The 20,775-nt window shown below is 48.2% G+C and overlaps 1 protein-coding gene across 1 annotated transcript in view; it reads left to right on the top strand.

Annotated features, from left to right (window-relative positions):
* Positions 1 to 20,775, top strand: part of TLL2 (tolloid like 2) — a 194,797-nt gene that overhangs the window by 96,759 nt on the left and 77,263 nt on the right. The window contains exons 4-8 of the mRNA XM_019502102.1: positions 1,548 to 1,625; positions 10,032 to 10,202; positions 11,817 to 11,934; positions 15,544 to 15,722; positions 16,516 to 16,621. Coding sequence (XP_019357647.1) covers positions 1,548 to 1,625; positions 10,032 to 10,202; positions 11,817 to 11,934; positions 15,544 to 15,722; positions 16,516 to 16,621 — 652 coding nt within the window. The remainder of the gene's footprint in view (positions 1 to 1,547; positions 1,626 to 10,031; positions 10,203 to 11,816; positions 11,935 to 15,543; positions 15,723 to 16,515; positions 16,622 to 20,775) is intronic.

The raw sequence follows: 20,775 nt of genomic DNA, 5'->3' as shown, positions 1-20,775 counted from the left end.
CTGGGAGCTGGGGTGGCTCCAGCAGTTGGCTGGGGCCCAGCATCGCTCAGCCCCAGCTCTGCTGAGCCACACTGCACCTGTGCCATGGGGCAGCTGCCATGTGGGTGCCAAGTTAGGGGGGAGTGGGGGCAATCTCTGCTGCCCACTACCCCCCATGCTGTACGGGGGGGCTCTGCCCCAAGCCCTCAGAGGCCCTGATCCCTACTCCTGCAGCCGGTGAGTACAGGGCTTTTTTAAAGTGCTGAGAGGTTGGGGCTGGGTGAGGGATGGAGCTGGGCAGGGCAGGCATGGGGGCTTCTCCTGCGGCTCCCCCACCCAGGGAGAGGCAGGCACAGCCAGAGGAGCCGTAGGAAAACCTGCAGCCACTCAGCTGTACCTGCCTCTCCCTGGCCGATCTGAATCTCTGAATCAGCGTCGAATCTCTGATTCAGATTTGGCCAAATTGAATGGGGACAGTGATTTGAATCACCAATTCAAATCATTGTCCTCCGAATTGGCCGAATCCAAATCGAATACTTTCCTGTTCGCACAGGCCTACAATTCAGCCTGCTCATCCTTCATAACTGGGCCCTGAGTACATGAGGAAGAAAGACTCTGATTTGACTTGCGAGGTATGTTAGCATAATGCAGAGACACCCCAGCTAAGAAGCAGGAGGCAGCGCTGCCCTAACATAGCTATGCCACTTCCCAGTACCCAACCTAACTCATTTAAGGTAGACATGGCTATCTCTGCTTGGCATTGCATTTTGCAGGGCTGACGGTTTTCTTTGCAAGCCAAGTGCATTTGTTCTGGCATCAGTTGATACAGAACCTTGAAGCACCATACCACACCTTTCATCACAGTCGCTTTCTAGCCCAGAACAACATTCTAAACCATCCTTCTAGCAGTTATGAGCCCACCTGTACTCTGTGATGTGCGCTTGGGAATCTAGGGAGTAACATTGCTGAGAAACTCAGGGATACAGATCAGTTTAGGTTCCACATTAAATTGGTGGCCCCCTTCTATTCCAGCTGGGGTGCTGAGTGTTGGAAACAGAAAATGTGGCCCTGAGTTAGCAACAAAAAATACTCATAAAGTAGAACTGCCCAATTTCTATTTTAATAAGAAAAACGGTATTGCTAGCCACACGGAGGGAGGGTTGGAGTCATGCTGGGTATAAAATAGTTGGCTGAATTACTGGAGATGAGTGTGGCTTATTCTTGAGCAGGAACCTTTTCTGTTGTAGTATTTCATTATTGTTATTGCTACTAGTCTCTCACCTGGTGCTTTTCATCTCCAGATTTCCAAGCTGTTTTCGAAGCGGGTTGGCATTATTATCCACTTATAGCCGCCAGTGGCCAACACTCGGTGTACTAGACATGATCATGTGCACCCTCACTCCCACTTCCACCCTCACCTCCAGCCACTGACCATTTTCCTTCAGCTATAGGCAGGTGCCTTTCCAGCGACAATACCAACAGTTCCATTTACACTGTCATCCCTTCTCTGCATCTATGTCAGTGCCTCGGTGCCTATTCAAATGTGGGTCTCTCTTCTTCCTTTGCAGGTGGCCTGGGGGAGCAGACTTTCATGCCAAGCCAGAACACCACTTCAACCAATCGTAGTAGCAAAACAGTTAAAAAGGGTAATGTGGTACCCCACCCAGACCTTTGGGTATCTTTTATTTACTTTTTTATCCACTGTGAAATAATGTTTTGTCATGTGTACTTGTGTGTGCTTTTGCATCTGTGATCAACTGATGTCATTCCTGGTGCATGGGCTTGTTGGTGAAGTGTCACCAGGGGACAGGGATGGTCCCGTGTATTTAAATGGGATGACTCTGTAGAGCAGTGTCAGAACCCCTTAGAGCAGAGGATGTTCCAGGTGGTTTTGTAGTGCTTCTGAAGCTCCAGTTAAGCCCATTATGGTCAGGCACCATGTTGGGAGGCAAAGTATAGGATCTCTGCCCCTTTCAAGGGCTAAGTCAGTGGCTGCTTCCCTTCACTTGTCTGCATCAGAATTAAACTACTGAAGAACTCAGAAAAAGGGACCCTGCCCTGCTACTGTCATCCCTGATCTTTGAGTTAATATGAGACTTCATACTCTAGGGTTATTAAAATATCTGTTACTTGCTTTGCTTTTTACAGAGGATTTGCAACCTTCCTATGTGGCAGTGAATTATAGGGATAACTATTCCCAATTTACCAATGGAGAAACTGGGGGAGAGAACCCAAGGCTGCATAGTGAGTGAATGGTGAAGCTGGCACTAGACTCCAGGAGCAGCTTCTAGCCCTGTGCTCAGTCCTATGGACCCAGCCACGTCAGAACATCTCCTTCTGGACTCCTCAGCATCCCACTTCCTACCACAAGGCAGGGATTACCAAATGGGACCCTACTTTGCAGAAGCCTGTGTCAATGGCACTCTTGTTTCTTGCTTCCTATGGGACAGGGGCTGGGGCAGATACTTGTGTGTTTACAGCGGAACTCAGCCTTTCTGACGGGCTGCCCCTGTCCAGCTGCACAAGGCAGGGATGTACGTGGAGTTTCTGAAATCCATTTTATCGGACGTGATGAGCTGTGTTCAGCAAGCAAGGAACCTCTTTGTTACCACTACAATGCTGTCACCTCTGGGGTGGGTTGTGGCAGCAGGGCACAGTGATACAACACACATGTTTAAGGCCAGGAAGAAAAGGAGAAAGCTCAGTGAAGAGTGCAGGAGAGGTATAACCTTGCAAACCAGGGTTTATCTGGTCCTTTAGGGCTAGCACATGGGTGAGAGGAAGAAAAGTATCTTGGATATAGGATGCAAGGGGCAAGAATTCTCATGGGTGAGATCTTTTATTAGACCAATTGTACAATTGGTATGGATATAGGCAAGCTTTCAAGTTATCACAGTACCCTTCCTCCAGCCCTTATGGCAACAACATCACCCCAACATTACCTAAAGATAGAATAAAATTTAGGAGGACCTCTTTCTGTCTTCATTTTCATGGCATGCACTGGGTCAAGGAAAATCTGCTTGCACAAGTAGATGGAGACCAAATGCTTGTAGCTGGAACCTGTGCAGCCCAACCTGTATTTTCATACCACATACCACTGCCCAGTTCTCTGCTGGATTGTAGTGTTAGATACTAGGCCTGTGCGAAGTGGCTAGTATTTGCTTCAGATTCGGTTGGTTTGGGGGCCAGTGATTCAATTCGGTGATTCAGATCACTGTTCCAAATCAGATTGGCCAAATCAGGTTTGGAGATTTGGCTGCTGCTGAATCTCTGAATCAGCCAGGCCCATCCCCCACCCGCTCTCCCAGCTTGGCAATGGCTGCCCCATCCAGCCCAGCTCCCGGTGCTTTGAAAAAAGCACCGGGAGCTGGGCCGGATGGTGCTGTGGAGGGGGGTGGGGGGCAATCCCTGCGGCCTCATGCTGCATGGGGGTCTCTGCACGAACCCCCCAGCCCCCCCATGGCTGCCCCACCTGCCCCAGCTCTGGCCCTTTAAGGGGAGCCCCCCCCTAAATCCCATACTCCCTGGTTTCTGCCTAGCGGGGGGAGATCCATGTAGGGGGCTCTTCCAGGAGTCCCCCAAAGCCCTGAGGCTGCTGTAGGAGCTGGTGAGTTCCTGAGGTTTTTTTTGTTTTTGGTGTTTTCTTAAAGGACTGGAGCTGGGGTGAGTGGGGCAGTCATGGGGGGCTGTTGGGGAGCTATTGCAGAGCTCCCCATGCAGCATGGGGCAGTAGGGGGCAGTGGGGATCACCACCCCCCCCTGCCTGGCAGCACCTGGTGAGTAGGGGCTTTTTTTTTTAAAGGACTGGGAGCTGGGGCAGGCAGGGCAGCCATGCAGGGGTTGGGGGAGCAGGTGGGGGTCGGGGAGCATTCAGGGGGAGCAGGCAGGGGATGGGGCCTGGCAGAGGTCCCCCCATTGTCCCCTCTCCCCTCCCCCAGCCCTTACTTACCAGCTCCCAAGTCCGGCTCTGGCTCCCTGCTGCAGCGGGCAGGGACTGCCCAAATCGTCAAAGCTCTTCAAATCTTTTCCAAAGATTCGGAGTGCTTCAAATCAATTCGGGCCTTTTTATTAGTCCACTGATTCGATTTTGGTGTGGAGATTCGGCCACCAAATCATGCCGAACGTCCTCCGAATCAAATCAGCACCTGAAGCTTTGCACAGCCCTATTAGATACCTCTTGAGGAAGGAGGCATACAGAACTGGAAGTGCCTTCCCCTCCCAGGTATCACAGGAACGCAGCTAAGTAATTGCTCTTGTGGAACTTCTGATATGTCACCTCATAGATTTCATAGACATTTGGGCTGGAAGAGACCCTGGAGGATCATCGAGTCCAGCCCTCTGCCCCAGGGGCAGGAAGTCAGCAGGGGTCATAGGATCCCAGCAAGATAAGCATCCGAATGTGTCTTGAAGGCATTCAAAGTGGGTGCTTGAATTGCCTCTGGTGGCAGTCTATTCCAAAACTTGGGGGCTTGGACAGTAAAGAAGTTCTTTCTTATGTCCAGCCTAAATCGGTCGCGGCGGAGCTTGTGACTGTTCAATCTTGTCATCCCTCGGGGCGCTCTGGTGAACAGACGTTCCCCCAATTCCTGATGAGCACCCCTGATAAACTTATAGGTGGTCACCAGACCACCCCTGAGCCTGCGCTTTTCCAGGCTGAAGAGTCCCATGGCTCCCAGCCTCTCATCATAAGGTCTTTTCCTGACCTCTGATCATGCACGTGGCTCTCCCTCTGCACTTTCTCAAGCTTCTCCACATCCTGTTTGAATTGCAGAGCCCAAAACTGGACACAGTACTCCACCAAGGCTGAGTACAGCAGGAGAATGAAGTCCCGGGATTTACTTGAAAAGCATCTATGGATGCAAGCCAGCATTTTGCTCACTTTACTTGCTGCAGCATCACACTGAAGGCTCATGTTCGTCTTGTGGTCAATCATGACCCCCAAGTCCCTTTCATCTGTAGTGCTAATCAGCGTAGCACCGCTGAGCCTATAAGGATGCTGCAGGTTTTTCTTCCCAAGGTGGAGAACCTTGCATTTTTGGTGTTGAACACCATCAGGTTCTTGTCCGCCCATTTCCTGAGCCTGTCAAGATCCTCCTGGATCACTGTCCTGTCCTGAGGTATGGATGCTTTACCCCAGAGTTTGGTGTCGCTGGCAAACTTGCCCAGCCCACTTCTGACACCAATATCCACATATGGATATGTTAAATAGTATAGGCTCTAGGACAGAGCCTTGAGGGACCCCACTGGTCACAGCGCACCAAGATGATTAGCTCCCATTGACCACCACCTTCTGGGTCCTACCGTGGAGCCAATTCCCCAGCCAGTGGATTGTGGTGACGTCAAGTCTGCAGTTAGCCAGTTTAGCCAAGAGGTGATTGTGGGATACCAGATCAAAGGCTTTTTTAAAGTCAAGATATACAACATCAATCTCTTCCCCCTTGTACAGGTGATAAGTCATCTGGTCATAAAAGGAAGTGAGATTGGTCAGGCAAGACCTACCCGCAACAAACCCATGCTGGTTATCCCTCAGGATATTGCCATCAGCTAGACTGTATAGGATGGTCTCTTTGATAATCTTTTCCAGGACCTTCCCCAGGATAGAGGTCAGGCTGATGGGCCTGTAGTTAGCTGGATCTACTTTCCTCCCTTTCTTGAAGATAGGCACAGCATTGGCCCTCTTCCAATCTTCAGGCACTTCACCAGAGCACCAAGAGCTCTCCAAGATCTGTGCCAGGGGCTGAGCTATGATGCCTGCCAGCTCTTTGAGTACCCTTGGGTGTAACCCATCAGGGCCGGCTGACTTGAAGGTATCCAGCCTGTCAAGGTGTTCCTTCACAAGGTCAGCTTTGATGGAGGGCAGGGAATCTCCCTTACCCGGGCCTCCCTGACCCATAGTAGGCAGGGCCGTCCCATGGGACTGGTGAAAAACTGCCGCAAAGTACCCGTTTAGCAAGTTCGCTTTTTCCTGAGTGTCAGTTGTCCCATCTGGTTTAGCAGGGGTCCAATGTTGCCCTTGCTTTTCCTCCGGCTCCCCACATATCTAAAAAAGGACTTTTTATTTTCCTTGATATTTGTAGGTAGCTGGAGTTCCATCACAGCCTTGGCTGATGACTGGAGCTGGGGAAAAACATAAAAGGGCCAGTAGCTTGTTTCAGTAGTGATGTGTGTCCATATGCATCTTCACTGAGTCCTACAGTAGCCCCAAGGACCATCTGAGGTTGTGGCTTGGGGGAGGCATCTGGGAGGCCTTGTCTTGAACCTGTCTCCTCCTCATGTCATTGCTCCCTTTAGGTTACACCATTTTCAGCTTCTCACCTTCATGCCAACTGATGCTGAGGGAGTGGGCTGTGACCCTACCTCTCTCCTCTTTGGGTTCCTAAGGCTGCTGTCAGCACTGCGGTTCTCAAGTCCTTGTACCTCAGGAGCTGGAAGGGAGTTAGGATTGCAGGGGGGGCTGGGGGGTTACCTACAATCAAACCCATAGCATAGTAGTGAACAATTAGACAGGAGGGCAAAGGTGCCTTCATTGCCTGAAGCACCAAACAATATTCACTGTAAGAGACAAGGCATCTGGGCTTGAGGGACCACAGGCCTGCTCTGCTCTGGGCAGCTTCTGTGCTTATTACATGCCTGATGCCCTGACTTCTCTCTGCAGCTGCATGAGAGTGGCTTAGACAAATTAACCAGAACAAGGAGGTGAATTCCAGGCATTGTACTAACACTCAACCTGAAGCTTAAAGAAGGGCATTTTAGAAGGAAGGATGGGATCTGAAGAAGTAGGGGGAAGTTTATGCTTATCCTTCCATCCCTGAAGGCTGCCTTCATTTCCTTCTCATTGTGCAACTCTCCTCAGCCTTGACAGTCATGATTTCCATAGTCATGTCTCTTCTAGCAAGATGAATGGGAGAGGGGCTCAGTTAGCAGCCCTACCTAAGCTGGGTGGGTGAGGGAAAAGAAAGCACAGTGCAGCTTGGTTTTGGGTTGTTATTTTATCTAATTTTCTTTTTTTTTTTCTTGTTTTAATAATAAGGCTTTAAAAAAATCTGCATGGGTAAATGATGCAGGGAGTGAGTCTCTGCTTTGCATTTCCATAATAATAATACTGGAAAACAGAGCCTAGGCACCTTGCTCTGGAGCCTCAGAAGGGTGCTTCAGCACCAGTTAGCTAGCAGCAGGTCTGGATCACTCCTGGCCTTGTTCTTTGAGCAGAAGGGGTCTCATCTGGTGCCTCTAGACTTGAGGAAGGTTGCCACCAGGACATCATCCTCTTCTGTTCTTGACCCTCTGCATGCCCCTCTATAGGTGTGCAGTGGGGATCAAGTTTTTCTTGGAAAGAATGGGGTTATAGGAGTGAAAAGAGCCACTAACCAATTCCCCTTTGACTCTCCTGTCCATCCCCATCTCTTCTGAGTTTTGTAATAGATCTACAAAGATTGGTATATACTGCAGCAGTGCCTCACTGACAACTCTGGAGGGCAAAGATATCAAACTTTGGGGAAGAGTATCCACTTGAGGATAGGCTGGTAATCCAGGCTGACGCTGATAGACTTGCAAGGTGGGTGGATGAAAACCTGATGGCATTCAACATGGAGAAATGCAAGGTGCTTCACCTTGGGGGAAAAAAACCCCTCATCACACTTATAGGCTCGGCAATACTACACTCGCTAGCACCATGACCAAAAGAGACTTGGGGGTCATGATTGACCACAAGATGAACGTGAGCCACCAATGCGATACCACAGCTGGCAAAGTGAACAAAACTTTGGCTTGCATCTACTGATGCATCTCGAGCGAGACCCAGGATGTCATCCTCCCGCTGTACTCAGCCTTGGTGAGGCCACAGCTGGACTACTGCATCCAATTCTGGGCTCTACAATTCAGGAAGGATGTGGAGAAGCCTGAAAGAGTTCAGGGGAGAGCCACACACATGATCAGAGGGCAAGAGAGCAGGCCTTATGAAGAGAGGCTGCAAGCTATGGGACTCTTCAGCTTGGAGAGGCACAGGCTCAGGGATGATTTGGTGGCAGCCTATAAGTATGTCAGGGGTGTGCATCAGGATCTGGGGGAACACCTGTTCACCAGAGCACACCAAGGGATGGCAAGGTCCAATGGTCACAAACTCCTGGAAGACCGTTTTAGGCTGGACATAAGGAAAAGTTTCTTTACTGTTGGAGCCCCCAAGGCCTGGAACAAACTCCCCCCACAGGTGGTGCAAGCACCTGCTCTGGATACTTTTAAGAAACACTTGGATACTTATGTTGCTGGGATCCTTTGACCCTAACTGACTTCCTGCTCTTGGGCAGGGGCTGGACCTGATGATCTTAGGAGGTCCCTTCCAGCCCTAATGTCTATGAAATCTTTGTATCCCTAGGACAGGTACTGTAGTGGCAGCAGCAGGGCAGGTTTCTCAAGTATCATCTCCCACCCCTGCAAGTGTGCTCATCCTTAATCTGTAGCGGCCATCTCGGGGGTGGCAGGATGGATGTCTTTGTGACCCATTGATGCAACCCTCGCCTGCAATCGTGACATTGCCTGGCAGGCTTCCTGTTTGCTTGAGTCACAATGGTGGCTTGGCTTTGTGATGTGAACATGGGGCCACTAATTATTGGAAATCCCCATAGGCCAAAGAGCCTGTATAAAAAGGTCCTTTAAAAGGAGAAGCTTAAAATAAGATTGACATAAAAAAGACAGACAGTGATGATGCCAGAAATAGGAAATATTTGGGTGCATTTAAAGTGTTGGTGATGGGAGAAATTCTTCAGCTTGGTCAACTATAATGGCAGGCCTGTGTTCCAGTTTAAGATATGCATGCAAGTCATGCAGACATACTCCACCTAAAAGAATAGTGATGGCATCATGGAGCTAAGTAAAACCCATTTGAGAAGATGGGTAAAGACTTGGGCAGTGAGTCTGCACTGAACTCTGTGCTGCTGTGTCTGGACCTCAGCTGATCCCAAGCTGGGTAGTTTAAATAAAAAAGTTCAAGTATGTCTAGACAAGCCATAGTCATGGTTTCATGGCAATAAGGATATGCCCTGTCTTTAGTTCCTTAAAGTTGAAGCATGAGGAGAGCTGCCCAGACTTACTGCATAGATGGAAATGAACACTATTGCCGACTTAACAGGAAAGGAGACAAAGTTTTTTTTAAATTTTTGGTTGTTTTTTTGTTAGGTTCCTTTTTTTGGTTTTTTGTTTTTTACAAATCTAAGAGATTTCACGTGCAGATTTGTGATTGATGGCAAGGTTTGAATGTCTCTTGTTTTCCCATTTTGAAAATTTTATCCACCAGCAGAAATTACTCACATTGCAGATATTTCTGACAGCCTGAAAAATAACATCTGAAAACAGCTGTTTAGACACAATATGCTTTAAACTTTGATGTAGGTAAGTTCTCTGTCACCATGAGTGAGCAAACACTTCTGGTGAGATGAAATAGGTGTAGGTTTTCTTGATACTGGAAAAACCTAGGTTTGTACCCCAGGGTGTGTTGACATCAAGATTAGTCTGTTGAAGCGACGCAGGGTGGCTGCATTCTCACTGGAATGAACTAGGAGGTGAAGGGACCAGGATTAGAGTAATGAGTTTACATGATGGGTCCTGGAGTTGCAATTGCCCTGGAAGTTGTAGGATTTGTAACTCTTGACCACTGCTGCACTTTGACTGCCAGAAATAAACACTGCAGTGTGATGAAATAGCATCTGCTTTTATCAGAAATCATGCCATTACAATTCATGCAAGAGCCTAAGTAGTAATTTAGGACCTAGATTCAAATGTTCCCGTCTGCAAGGTCACTTGTAATGGGTGGAGAGCGAGGCAGCTTCCCTTCACACTCCTGGCCCTTCCTGCTTTTTGTTCTGAGGGCAGGGAGGGTTAGTCTGTGCAAAATGCCAGTGGTGAAATCCTGAAGAGACTAAAGATAGACCTGAATGTGACTTCTGGCTCAGATTAATCTGTTGACTTGTTTGGTTGTGCTTCCAGTGATGCCGGGTGTTGCCTTTGGGCTGCATGTGGAACCGGGAAGGTTTAAACAGTGTTGCCGCTCTGTCTTGCAGATGGCAGGCAGAACACCACCCTCGCAAGGAGACCAAAGAGGAGGGAGCAGAAAGACCAGCCTCACATGGATGTGCGCTACTCTCCCAGAGTACGCAGGGCAACCACATCCAGGGCAGAGAGAATCTGGCCAGGAGGGGTCATCCCTTACATCATTGGAGGAAATTTCACTGGTCAGTTGCAAAGCCATTGCTCATCTCTGTCAGTTGTAGAGAGCTTCTTACAAGGAGCATGCCATCCCTCTACCGGCTTGGGAGTCTTTGGGAAAGGACTTCTCTGGGTTGCCTGCATGGTGAAGTGCCGCACCAAAGAGCCATGCGCTGCAGAAACCTAACCTTGAAGTTCAGGGAGACATTACCCTGTGTCCAAGCAGCCTCTGTGCCTTGCCTACAACTCTGGTTGCATTGTAGGTCAGTCCCTGGGACCTGAGCTTTCTCTTTTGCTGGGGGCTTGTTTATACAAGGTAGGAGTGCTACAGAGGTAGCAGAGGAGGTGGCCAGTTCCTCCTCTTCCCCCCCTCCCAGCCCCCAAAATGCAACCTGAGGTACATCAGTGCCTGGAAATAATATAACAACATAGCTCTTCCTGCCTCCTGGGGGCCAATGTGAAATCCCAGCCTCTGTTCATTACCCGCACTTGGCCCTGTCTAGCAGTCTAGTGCCAGTGCTCAGAGACTTTACCCCTTCCTGTGGGAGACCATGCCAGGCTGATCTCTTGTATGTTGGCAGTATTGCCACTAATATGCAGATGAATTTCATCCTGAAACTTCTCTCATCCTCCCTGCGGCTTCCCTTAACACTCCTGCTTGGGGTACCTGTTCTTCTTGACCAAGCTGTGGTGTTGCACTACTGCACTGCAGCAAGGATACAGTGGAGGGAGTTGCAGAGGCACCATCCCAGCAGGAAATCCAGGAAAGAAGCATTGTGGCAGCAGCGCCTGAGGAAGCTCAGACTATCTCCCCCCAACCTCCCTGCCCAAGCTGGTGCTGCCTGCACTGTCACTGAGGCAGAATCATCTCCCTCCTCCTGTGGAGAGGCTGCTGCCTTGCAGGTGCTCACCCAGTGCAAATCTTGTGTACCAGGCTGCAGTCTGTGCTTTGGTCCTTGCATAAGGCACCTTCTGTATGGTGTGGGGCCAGGCATTGTCTGTACTTATCTCCGTGTCCTTGTAGGGCTAAGCCAGTTACTATGGCACAGCTAACACAGGCACATCCCTGCCTTCTCTTAGCCCATTGTGACTTGTTTGCCCACACCTTCCAGACGTACCTTCATAATCTGTCCCAAGAAATCTCTCCTGTCCAGCTCCTTTATTCTGTTTTCTGTCTTACTTGAAAAACAGTTTTGGCAACAAATTTGCTTTATTCTCTTGGATCCAGGGGAAGTTTTGTGTAAGCCAGGCCTGAAATTCCCTAGTGTAACATCTTTTGTTCTCATGCACCATGTCATACAGTGCCTCACGAATAATGCTACAGAATGGATGCACAGAAACAAGTTGCCAGGTAGCTCTGGTTGTTTGCTTTCTGCCCTTAATGGCTGAAGAAGGAAATATTTACTTGCCCAATTAACACGGTGCATCATACTTGTACTAGTGCTTACTCGCATCTAGTAGTTAATTTAATACAAAAATCATCACGTATAAGAAAACAGAAGCGCAGGTTTTTGCTGTACCAAGCTCTAATGGCTCTAACCCTCAATGGTATTTAGGCTCCTAACTACCTTTGAGGATTGGAGTCTTGTGCTGCTCCATGTCAGGCGCTAAATGTTTGCCCTGTTGTGTTGCTTTTCCAGGCAGTCAGCGAGCTATATTCAAGCAGGCTATGAGGCACTGGGAGAAGCATACGTGTGTGACATTTGTGGAGAGGACGGACGAAGAAAGCTTTATCGTGTTCACATACAGAACATGTGGGTAAGCAATGTGTAGCAGCACACCTAGCAGCTTCCATGCACAGGTCTTATTAGTGTCTTGTAGAAGTTGAATACCATACCCAGTTCATGGGATGTTTTGCCAATTGACTGCAGACCCTCCTTTCTTGAATAACCATCACTGTAACAGATTTTGGGAGTTGTATTTGATTTTAAAAGTACTGAATTTCAGTAGCACCTGCAATTGCAATCAGAGCCCTGATGTGCTAAGGGCTGTGCAGACTTATTGTAAGGTTCTTGAGGCACATACTGTCTTATTACTTGAGTGCGGACAAAGGATGTAGTGCCTCTAATTTACAGAAGGCCAGCTGAGGCATAGAGGGGTTAAGGTTTGAATCCTGTCACAGCTCTATGGAGGTGAATCCCAGGGGACTTGATCCACACCACACGGGAAGTCGGTCGTAGAACTAACTGGGAATAGAGCTGGGACCTCATGGCCAGTGCCTCCAATACCATGTTACAGCCCCTCAACGATGCAGTAAAAACTTTTGTTTCATTTTCCTTATTTGCATTGTTTCCTTTCTGTGCTATGTTCTGACAATGGGAGCTAATGTGAGCCCAGGTCTCAGTTTATAGTTAATTTCTAACTATTTCCACACTCTGGCTCTTAACTGCAACCCATGGTTTTGTTTGGTTAAATGCCACAGCGAAGGTCTCTGTCCCCTACCATTCTCCCCCCCCAGTAATGTTTGTGTTTTTATTAGGCTGTTAATTTATGATAATTTTAAGTGGTTTTTTTTTAAATAGTTTTGAAGGAAAAAAGCCAGAGCCCCAAATCTTAGCAGTGTCTTCTGAACCCTCTTAATCAGTTTTGTTTCTTGTATTTTGTATTGTAAGGATATTGTTAGCTCTGTGTAGCAGCTTAGTCTCTGGGGGATGGACTGAGGCTTCCAGCTTATAAGAGTCTGCAGCATGTGTGAGTGAATGACTGTGTGTGTTAGCAGCTGTTTCTTTTTGTTTTTTGGCTCTAAAAGTATTGCATCATGGAACGGATGTGTCATAAAAGTATTTTGGAAAGGTAAGGAGACGAATGGTTGGGTTCTGGCTTCATCGAAGTCAGAGGTATGCTTGCTGCACATATTAATGTCCCTGAGCTCACTTCAGTCTAGGTAGCACTTGAGGACAGATGGCATGGGCTCGAGAAATCTACCCAGCACCCTGGGTATTTAGGGTCTGAAGCCCATGCCAATGTGAAACCTGAGCTTGTCAGATGAAAACTGACTTGTGTTTGTCTGTGCTCTTCAAGCCCACCTCCAATGTACAGTACAGAACCCCATTTTAGTGGGTGAGAGCTGCATGCATAATGTCCTCTCTTAAATGGGATGTCAGACCTGCTCAAGGTTGGAAGTTGGAGAAATACATGTGTGCTTAAGAGCAACAGCAAGGGGATGGCTCATTAGCTCTTTGCTGCAATGTCTGGTTTTGGATCCCTAGGTGCTGAGTTCTGCTCCCACATGCCACTTACTGCAGTAGGCAACAGAACTCTGTCGGTAAGTGGCTGAAGAATGTTATGCATCTGGAGGAAGTGAAATGTGGAGCCTGATTTACAAGGGCACTGAGACCCCTAAAGATGCAGACTACAGCCTAGTCAAAAGTAAGAGGTCTCAAAGAGCTAAACAGTACATTGGGCTAGTATAGTAAGGCAGACCCATTTCTGCGGCCAGCAACACTCAAGGAAGCAATCGTGTCTCAATGTCTTCGGCTCCCTGCCTAAGGGCATCTATACACGTGCTCCAGGGTAGGGGTGGGGATGGGGCGCTTTAATTAGAGCGGTGCACCTCATGTATCAGTATCCCCAAACTTCCTCTAGCGCATCTTGTGTATTAGTATCCTTGCACTTCAAAATGGTGGTGGGGGCTCTTTGTCTAAAGCTCGTGTGATGAACTTTAGGTAAAACTCCCTCCCTGCTATTTTGAAACTTGGGGATGCTGATACACAAGACAGGGAGGCTGGTTGGAGCATGGTTATTGCCACAGTCCAGCAGACTCAATTAATTGAGTCTGCTCTGACACGCTATAATTATAGCACATCGGAGGAGACGCCGCACTCATGTAGAGGCACCCTGAATGAGCAGTATTTGGCGTAATCTTCAATGCAAATCTGGAGAAGGGATTAAAGTCATGCCACTGGAGCCATAGAAATTCTTACTGGAGTTAAGCACCCAACTCACTTTGGCATTTCTGTAAATGCCACACAGCTCCTGTCTGCACCTTTAGACACCTAGATACTTTTGGAAATTTGATTCATGGTTAAAAATGGACCACTGGTCAACTTGGAAACCTGTCACAATTATGCAGTTTTTCATCTCTACTCATTTCCTGCCTCTACTGCGTTTGATATTTTCAGCATAATTTGGTACAGTCTCTTGGAAGGCAGATTGCCCTTTCTAAATACTCTTGTTGCTCTAATGAACATTGGTTGACCTGTACACAGAGCAGAGGTGAGTCTGGACCAGGACACGTTTCTCAGTGTCCGGAATCTAGATGGATTCCAACTTCCTTATCTTGCTTATTGTGGACTTGAATCTGATCAGGATCTGAACACCTCAAAAGCTAGTAGAGTCTGGATCTGATGTAAATTACATAGGATCCCAAGCAGACATGGCATGCAACTTATCCCAGTGACAGACTATAAGTTATTATTACAGTGCCTTACTATTAGGTGCCAGAAAGCAAATAGTAGCTTGAGTAAATAGCTAACCCTGTAATGTCAGGCAAATATTCTAGACCTGGGGACATGACATACACATTAAAATACAATTACTTTTTTTTCTCATGGGGTAACTTTATGCTGGCGTAGGCCTAGACCGGGGTGGGCAAAATGGTGGATCCAGGCCACAGCTAGATTCCATTTCCCAGCAGCCCCAGTGGCGGCAGCTCATTCTGGTTGCCACTGCTGGACCCAGCCCCACTCCCCAGGCACCCTGAACCATGCTCCCTACTACCACTACCTGGGGCAGCATGCACAAGGGCAAGGCTCATGGCCAGGTGGCTGGGATGGGGCCACAGCTGGGAGCAAGACGGGCAGGCAGGGCCAGGGAAACCCTGGGATCTTGGGGCAGTGACAGCACAGGGCCAGGGCAGAACCACGATGCACTCCCTTGCCCATGAAACCTGCGCCCATCACAGAGGCATGTAGTTAGCGCATTGTGGCTCTGCCAGGCCCTGGCTCTGGCACCGCGCTGTCACCACCCCAAGATCCTGGGGTCTTCCTGGGCCCACCTGCCCATCTTGCTCCTGGCTGTGGCCCCATCCCAGCTGCCCTGCCTGTGTGGAGCCTATCCCTGGTGGTGGATGCAGGGCAGATGGGCCGGGTTGCCTGGGCAGTGGGGCTGGGTCCAGCAGTGGCAGCCAGAAGAAGCCGCCACCTCCAGGGCTGTAGGGAAACAGAGTCCGCCATGGACCCAATCTGGCCCGGGGCCCATATTTTGTCCACCCCTGGCCTAGACAGCGTGTGTCCACTTCACTTCTACACTGGGGTAAATGTCATGAATTTGCCCTGACAGACGCATGCCACTCCAGCCTTGTATTACCTGGTTCCACCCATTCAGGTTCACCAGATCTTAGATTTATTTGTTTGATTTCTTTTCCAGTTGCTGTTCGTATGTGGGCCGCCGAGGCGGAGGTCCTCAGGCCATATCCATCGGCAAGAACTGTGACAAGTTTGGCATTGTGGCACATGAGTTGGGCCATGTGGCTGGGTTCTGGCACGAGCACACACGACCCGACCGGGACCAGCATGTCACAATCATCAGAGAAAATATACAGCAAGGTAAAATAGCTACTGTACCAGGTCCAGATGCTGCTGGGTGGAGACCGCATACCTCACTGTACTTGTAGGAAACTGCCTCTCTGGAAAGCTCCAGTAGGGATCCTCCCTTCCTGCTGAAGGGAAAGAAAAAAGGGCAGTCATTGCCAACAAAGGGGGACAAAGTTATTCAAGTGGTCACAAGCTCAGGTGCCCAACGGCATCTAGCTTTGAGGACATTTTCAGAGGCTTAAATTATGCCTCTTTAAGGTGAGGATCATTGATCCCTTCTGGATACCTCAGCCCCAGATATTTCTAGAATAGAATAATAGCAAATTAATTTTTAGTGTCACTGAGCTGCCTCTTTCCCCTGTTTTGCCAGCATTGGTAGATAAGTTGTGCTTGTGTCTTCCTCAGTACTGAATGAATTTTTAGTTCTAGGCTGGTTTTGTACATGAAGTTTGGAGTTGACTAAGATGGTCATAACTTGCAAGATCTCCAAACTTTCCTCATAATGTGTAGTTAAAGCAACATGACCCCTGCTAAGTTCTAATGCCCCTGCTAAGCTGGTTGACAGTACTGGAGCGTTTCTGGGCCAAAGTAAAAATGAGAAATATGGTCAAATGCATTTCAAAACTGTCATGGAGGGAAGGTTGGGCAGACTGAAACAGGTTCACTTTTCATTTGATCATGCCTGGCCTTTTATGCATCTCAGTGGTATAATGAATTTTACATGAGCCAAGCAAAATGCAACTTGTGAATACTCTGTTGAGCAAGAGAATGCTTTCCCCCCTGTTAACGGAGCCTTGTATCACAGGTCAGGAGTACAACTTCTTAAAGATGGAAGCCGGGGAAGTGAATTCTTTGGGAGAGACCTATGACTTTGACAGCATCATGCACTATGCCAGGAATACATTCTCAAGGTCGGAATCCAAGGTTACATCTCCTTACTACTTTATACAGTGCCTGTGGCTGGTGACCCATTGTACGTAGTGGCAAGAAGGTGATCTGAGAATGTTTTATCTAAACTTGACCCATGTAGTTACTTTAGAAGTGGGATATATTGAACTTCAGAAATCTGTGCCAAAGAGCTCAATAAAATGCTTCCAAAAAACAGAAGGCTCATTTGAAATGCTGTGGGGGAACGTGGGGAACCCCACTGTGTCTGCCACCATGCACAAATCCCCATCTAGAACCTCTAAACAATGTGATGGAGCAATCAGGTTCTTCATAGGTGATTTGAGAACTCTACTCCTTCCCCAGTTCAAGTTACACTGAGCACTCAGGGCTTGTTTAGCACACCACATGAGTAGCAAAAGCCAGACTGTGAATACCTGTAGGAACCAGATTTTAAAATTGCAGTACCGTGCTGCATCCACAGGAAATTTAGAACTGGTGGAGGGGAATGTGCATTGCTGTCATTGGAAGAATAGTGGTTAAAGGTAGATTTGTGGGACCACCTTTAGTTACTTCTGTGACTGCAGTGTAGCAAATTAGCCAACTAGTTTGCGTATGGGTGGCATTGTAGCCCTGGCACCATGGAAATCAGTGCAGGTTGCAGAACCTACCTGAGAAACTGGGTAAACACTCTGGGGCTGTTAGCTCACACTGAACTCTATACTAGTGCAGCTGTGCTGCTGGCAGCACCCAAGCAAGCTGTCAGCCACATTAAACAAGAGAGCAGCAAGTGTCCCTTCATGAGAAGAGTAACGTACGTGCTGATAAGCAAGCCTGCCTCGGTGTACTTCTCCTGTTCCCACTGTTTTTAGCGGCATTATTGGCTCTTCAGTGACCAAGCTGTGCCAAATGCCTCCTTTAATGAAAGCAGACAACCATAGTAAGATAAATATTTACAACTAAAAACCTATCAGTAACCTCTGTTACATTATTGTTAGTATGTGTGTCCAAATACAGCACACTGAACCCTGAGCTCTGTAGGCTTGTGACTGAGTTGTCACTGGAGAATGTTTCTGTTCAGTTCTTGCTTTAGCCCGTTGTTATCTGAGCTGCACAAAATGGGTCAGTTGTTGTATGAGCCAGGAACATTCGCCACCCATGTCATCCCAGCAGGTGGCCTCTCCAGGCAGGGTTGAGGGCAGTGTTGCAGAAGCATTCATCTCTGCAGCTCATTCCATGAATAGAGACACTTTATTCTATGACCTGGCGTCTACAGAATGAGTTAAATGGATTTCAGGCATTTTTAAGTCAGATTCTAAACTCTGGCTGCCCTTCTAGAAATCCCTCCCAGTTCTGCACTCCTTGTAAACTCCTCCATCTCTTTTCTGTCAAGCATATCTACTCTGCAGCCTGCTTAGGAAGTGGATCTCATTTGTGTACATCCTGCATGGAGGGGAGACATTTTCATTGCCCAAAAAACCCACGAGTGTTCATTGTAATCTCTCACTGGTTTTACGGCCGGGCCATAACTGCTGTTTTGCTTACCTGTTTCTGGGCAAGTCAGATCCACTGCAGTTGACAGAGAGAATTAACCAAATATGCTGTCCCATCTCCCTCTCTAGGGATGGCTGGCAGGGAGCACTGTTTACAGCAAGAGATGTCTTTGTACCAGATAACTCACATTAGGCAGAGTTTTTTTCCTTCCCTTAGGGCATCTGTTGAGTCTTTCCAGAGTTCAGTGGAGTCTAAATGGTAGGAATTGTCTTGCACAAAAGCAGGATTAAGTTATTACCTTCATTTATACTGCAGATGCCTTAGAGTCTATGACTGTTAAAATCCACAGCCTTTCAGACTACTGCAAGACCAAAAAGGGATCAAAATTGAAATATTTTTTATAAATATAACTTTGTGTGTAATAGGACTTTTAGCTTCTTCTCTAGAAGTCTTTTGTCTCCCTGATTTATCCACCTGTCACAGGTAATGGTCTTCGCATAATCATTTAATTGAACGCTAAGCACTATTGTATGCAGTGAGTCTGCCCCCACAGGCAAAGGCAGTTCTGGTATGCAAGTTTCACCATCCCATTTGAAGCTTTTGAATGCAATAAAAATGTCAGGACAGAATATGTATCATGTTCTTATCCAGGACATGGAGCTTTGAAGACAGGGCCAATGCAAACAATTGGAAGTGTGGAATTCATCACACCCCATCCCAAGCTAACAACTGTGCAGCACCTGCCTGCTGTAGCCATTAGGGACTGCTCTGACTCAGTAGGTACTGACAGATGTGCAGCTCCCAGCTGTAACTCATGGTGCTTTGCAGGAAGTACCATAAGTTACAGCATTCCCCCGACCCAGACATTGGCTGTTGGGTCTGGGGGGTCGGGGAATTTAGCTTCAGTTCAGAGCAGCTGCGTGTCTGCCTCCACTTTCCCCTTGCCCCACTTCTCCCCCTTCCCAGCTCTGGTGCTGTCTTCAGAATGGTGGGGGGGAGGGAGTGGGGGGAGCTTGGTCTGGAGTTTGCCCAGCCTGCACTGGAGGGTGGGCGGGTGGATTGGAGCCCCCATGAATCTCCTTCCCCGCCTTCTCCCCCTCCCATTCTGAAGAGGAGGCACCCCTGCTCCCAGCACATACTGACAAATATTATTGAAGATGCTCCATGTGGGAGTGCCTCCATCTGAAGCCTCATGTAATGAGGGTTCAGATTGTTGCGTGATTGGGCATTTTTTACATGCTCTGCAGTTGCATACTTTGTGTCACTGCATGGCTGTAGAGCGCTTCAGGGGCCCAATTGCACAACAGGCAGTCACTTTGTCAGCACCAGTTTGACACCTATTTGTGGCTACTGGTGTCACCCCATAGTCTTCCTTGGCTATGAGGGAATTAGTTAACTGCAATTAGGCAGCCTGCATCTGATAGCAAAGTTTCACTATTCCTTAGATGCCTGTAAGTTCCAGGTCACTGGGTAATTGCTATTAATGACTCTACTGCACTCAGATTTGCCTGGCACTTGATGTTTTTCCTTCCAGGTGTTTGGTATGTATTCTTTATCAACTATTTGTTAATGTGCTCCTTATTCATATAGTTGTGTTCTCTGAGGGTAAGGGCACCTTGTATTTCCATACACCTCTGTCACAGCCTTGCCCATCATCCCGTCTGGTCAGATAGTAATCCATTAAGGGGGCCCAACCAGTCGACTGTGCTCTTGCTTGAGCACCCTAGGTCTAGATAAAGCTAGGTTGCTGTTTCTAGCTCCAAGTCCTGTGTAAACGCCATAGCAGAGCCACTTGTCAGCATGTGGGACTCTGTAGTCCAGCTGTCTTGGATCCCCAAACCAGTGCTCCAGGCCCGCTGGTGGTTTATATGTATCCCCTTCCTCCCCTCCTGCCTCCACCCAGTTCTACTTTGTGGGTATTCTTTGAGGCCAAAATGGTAGGCAAGGAATGAATCTTGGCTTAGCAAAGGGATTCTTTGTTCAGAGGTCTGTTTACTCTCAGGAAAGCACTGGATGGTTAATGCTGTTTGTAAAATAAGTCCCAGGATCAACTTACCCCTTTCATGAGTCTGGGATCTGATAAGCATTTCAAGCTAGACAGTCTCCTTCATCCCTGCCTTCTCTTCCCTCTCCAGCCTGGTCTTCTGGCCTGTGGTGGTGGATAGCCACAATGCATGGAGATGTCCCCATCCTCCTCCCCATCTTTAAAATCAATGCTTATCTTTTTCTGCCTGTGACCATCAGGGAACCTCCCTTTTACTAGCATTTGATTAGTTAGTTGAGACGCAATCAACTCTATTACTCTGATGGCTTCTCATCAGCTAGGTTCCAAATCCCTAATACAAAGGATTGCTGTAATCCAAAATGGAGGTTACACTCTGAAATAAGGATAACAACAGCTCTGGTGTGGGAGGAAAGAGGACCCGGGAAACTATAGGCCAGTTAGTCTTACCTCAGTCCTAGGCAAGCTGTTCGAGAAAATAATTCTGGCACACATCCAGGAGGGGCCAGCAGGGGGCTGCATGCTTAGGGGCAACCAACACGGGTTCATCAGTGGCAGGTCCTGTCAGACCAACCTGGTGGCCTTTTACGATCAGATCACCAGATCATTAGATGCAGGGGTAGCAGCGGACATAGTCTTCCTGGACTTCCGGAAGGCTTTTGACACTGTCTCTCACCCCGTTCT

The sequence above is a fragment of the Gavialis gangeticus genome, unplaced genomic scaffold, assembly GCF_001723915.1.
Source record: "Gavialis gangeticus isolate Ggan-Ray unplaced genomic scaffold, GavGan_comp1, whole genome shotgun sequence".
Classification (NCBI taxonomy): Eukaryota; Metazoa; Chordata; order Crocodylia; family Gavialidae; genus Gavialis; species Gavialis gangeticus.
Note: the sequence above shows the minus strand (reverse complement) of the source record. Positions and strands in the feature narration are given on the sequence as shown.